General features: G+C 39.3%; 1 protein-coding gene across 1 annotated transcript in view; it reads left to right on the plus strand.

Moving 5' to 3' along the window:
- The window catches only part of Boll (boule homolog, RNA binding protein), a 63799-nt gene that overhangs the window by 40309 nt on the left and 20259 nt on the right, over positions 1 to 3231 (plus strand). Inside the window, exon 7 of the mRNA XM_012514113.2 lies at positions 1487 to 1558. Coding sequence (XP_012369567.1) covers positions 1487 to 1558 — 72 coding nt within the window. The remainder of the gene's footprint in view (positions 1 to 1486; positions 1559 to 3231) is intronic.

The following is a 3231-nucleotide window of genomic DNA, read 5'->3' on the forward strand; positions in this document are numbered from 1 at the left end:
TTATTATTGAAAAAAGGAACACATTCATTGTTGACTCACCATTAAGCTCTGTCTTGCTCTGTCTGCCTCTGGAGGCGTTGGGAGGCACTCTTCATTACTCTTACAGCCTTGTCACGACTGCGCTTTGGAGCCAAGTGGCCCTTTGCTGGGAGAGCCATCCTGCGCACTGCAGAGGTTCAGAGACAGTTACGAAAGCCACCAGCATTTCCAGCATGGCCGCGTGAGCCCTGTGAAACAGAATCGCCCACAGGGAAAGCTGTTGCCATAAAATAATTTAGGAAGTTACTTTCTATTCTGTTTACTACAAGGTCTTATTCTAAAAAGAAAATCTTTTAAATATTTTTCCATGTCTGCTGAGACTATCATTTTTTCTTTTAACCTATTGTAGTAAATTTTAATTTTATTTTCTAATGTTAATCTGTAGTACAATTTAATTTGCATATTAAAATATGTACAGCTTACAAAATCATGATACTTTTCTTTCAGTTTTGGAGGTGTGAACATGAAGACAATAGTAAATTCCCACGTTAGAATCTAAATTTTGCAACAATTAATTAGAGTGACTTTTATGTCTTGAAATAGAGTGTGTATGTGTTTTATTAACAATTTGGCATTAAATCTATTTAGGGCTTACTCTGTCATGTTGAAAAGTCAAGTGTTGCTTATACTTCAGATATAGACGTTTTTCACAGGTTTATTGGGTAATCATTTAAATATACTACAAAAAGAATTTGACAGATGTTTCAGTAAATAAGTAAATTTGCTTGTAAGTAAATGTATAACAAAGGAATAAATGTTACTCTAGTAGCAAAATCAATGGAAAAATCAGATGGGATTATTAATACAGGTTTTTTGTTTGGTTGGTTGGTTGGTTTCTGTTTTTTGGGTTGTTTTGTTTTGTTTTGTTTTGTTTTGTTTTGTTTTGTTTTTGCAGAACCAGGGATTGAACTCAGACCCTTGCGCTATTCAGTTTTAAATGCTATTGTAAACATTATCTACTTCTGCTTTCCACAGTAGAGATAGGCAGTGCACCCCTCAGTTTCATTGCCATTTTTCTCTAAATATTCTCTGTGACATATTTTTGGTAATCTTTTTACCTTTTTTTTTTTTTTTTTTTTTTTGTGTGGAACCGGGGATTGAACTCAGGCCCTTGCGCTTGCCAGGCAAGGGCTTATTCTACTGAGCCATCTCCCCTGTACCCCTATTTTTGGTAATCTTTGTAGGTGGTGCATTTGAGGTGAAAGTTTTCTCGTACTGTTGTTGTTTTAGTACACTATTACTATGGAAGTGACACGCGTGGAAATGGACATACTTTGATGACTAAATAGACTAGTAGAGTTGGTAATAGTGTCAATAAGAAGTAAAGAAATTCACTTCTCATCATTTACGAAAAGTTCACTGGGTTTATGCAACAACTTGAGATGTCTTATTATGGGCTATTTAAAGGAATTTGCCTAAAGCAGTTCTATTTTCTTTTCTTCTACAGTCACGTTCCATGTCTAGTTCTCCTGTGATGGTAGCTCAGCCCATTTATCAGCAACCTGCATATCACTACCAGGTAGGCAGTAAATTACACTTCGAACCTTCTTGGATACTTTCAGCTCTTTTCGAAATAACTTACCTTATTTCACATGTAAATACTCTGCTGATCAAAAAGAGATACTTAAGCCTCAACAGCAGTATTTTTTTTCTTTTTTATGAGAAAATTAAACTGTTATATAAGAAGATGGACTGTGCTCATTTTAGCAAATGTAATGAGGCCAGTTTGGTTCCCCTAGCTAAAATTTACTCTAAAACACCTATAGCAATAATCCCCAAGGTCAGGGGCCGAGGAGATGGCTCAGTAGAATAAGTACCTGCCTGGCAAGCACAAGGGCCTGAGTTCAATCCCAGGTTCCACTAAAAAAATTCCAACATCAGGTACAGGTTTTGGACCACAAGCTCATATTTTATGTTACTATTAGCATTGTGTTAATTTCTTTTATATTTAATATGATATATACTTAAATAAGTAACAGCTTGTGGTTTATTGCCTATTATGCCACTTTAGTTAACCAGCACTGTTCTTTTCATTTACTCTGGCAGGACATAGGGAATAAGTGAATTATAACACGGGCCATTTTGGTTCACAGCCGAGTAATCACACCATGACTCTAGACCAGACCCGGCCAACAGCCTGTTTAGTAGCTGAAGCCTTGCTGGCGCACAGCAGCATTCGCCTCTGCATTGCCCATGGCTGCTCTCTAACGGAGATTGCATGGCCTGCAGATCTTAAAAGATTTACTCCCTAGTCCTTTACAAAAAATATTTGTCAAGGGCCTGGGGAGCTGGTTCAGTGGAATAAGTGCTTTCCTGGCAAGCGCAAGGGTCTGAGTTCAACCCCCAGTTCTGAAAAAAAAAAAAAAATTGTCAACCTCTGATTTATAACATTCTCACATGAAATCACATTCTTTCATACCTCTGGAGTGGTGGAAGAACTTTTTATTTCTGTCATAAATAGATCTATATGAAATGTTAATAGTGTGGGATCGGGCCACGTATAGTGGTTTTTGCCTGTAATCCCAGCACTTGGGAGCCTGAGGCCAGCAGACTGCCATGAGTTTGAGGCCAGCCTGGGTGGGGTTCATAGTAGTAAGACTGTCTCAAAAAAGCAGAACAAGTAGAAAATTACAGAATCTTTTTACGATGAGACTTAGGGGGAAATCCATTTTTAATTCTATTACTGTGCTAAATATACCTCCCTTTAAAAGCTAAAGTGATTTAAAGGCATTTATTTAAAACACATTATGCTGGGGCTGGGAAGATGGCTCAGTGGAATAAATGCTTCTCTGGCGAGCACAAGGGCCTGAGTTCAATCCCCAGTTCCACCAAAAATAAAAATAAAACACATTATGTAAACAGTAAGATTTTGGTGTGAGTGAGACGACCTGTGTCCCGCGGATCCCAGATAGACCCAGCGCACAGACCTATGTGTGAGTGAGACCGCCTGGGGCCCACGGATCCTGAATAGACCCAGAGCGCAAGCCCAGCATGAAACCCGTCAGCAGAACTCCCTGCAAAGAGGCTAGAGGCAAGACCCACCCTGCTGATTTAGGAGCAGAACATCTTGCCAGAGAGACAAAAAGGGTTCAGCTCCAAGGGCTGCAGCAGGAAGAAGTGAAGCACAGCAGCCAAACCCCAGCCAGATCCAAGCAACACCCACCTGGAGGAATCTGAACTTCATAGATCCGG

The sequence above is a fragment of the Octodon degus genome, unplaced genomic scaffold (assembly GCF_000260255.1).
Source record: "Octodon degus isolate 3935 unplaced genomic scaffold, OctDeg1.0 scaffold00025, whole genome shotgun sequence".
In the NCBI taxonomy this organism is placed as follows: Eukaryota; Metazoa; Chordata; class Mammalia; order Rodentia; family Octodontidae; genus Octodon; species Octodon degus.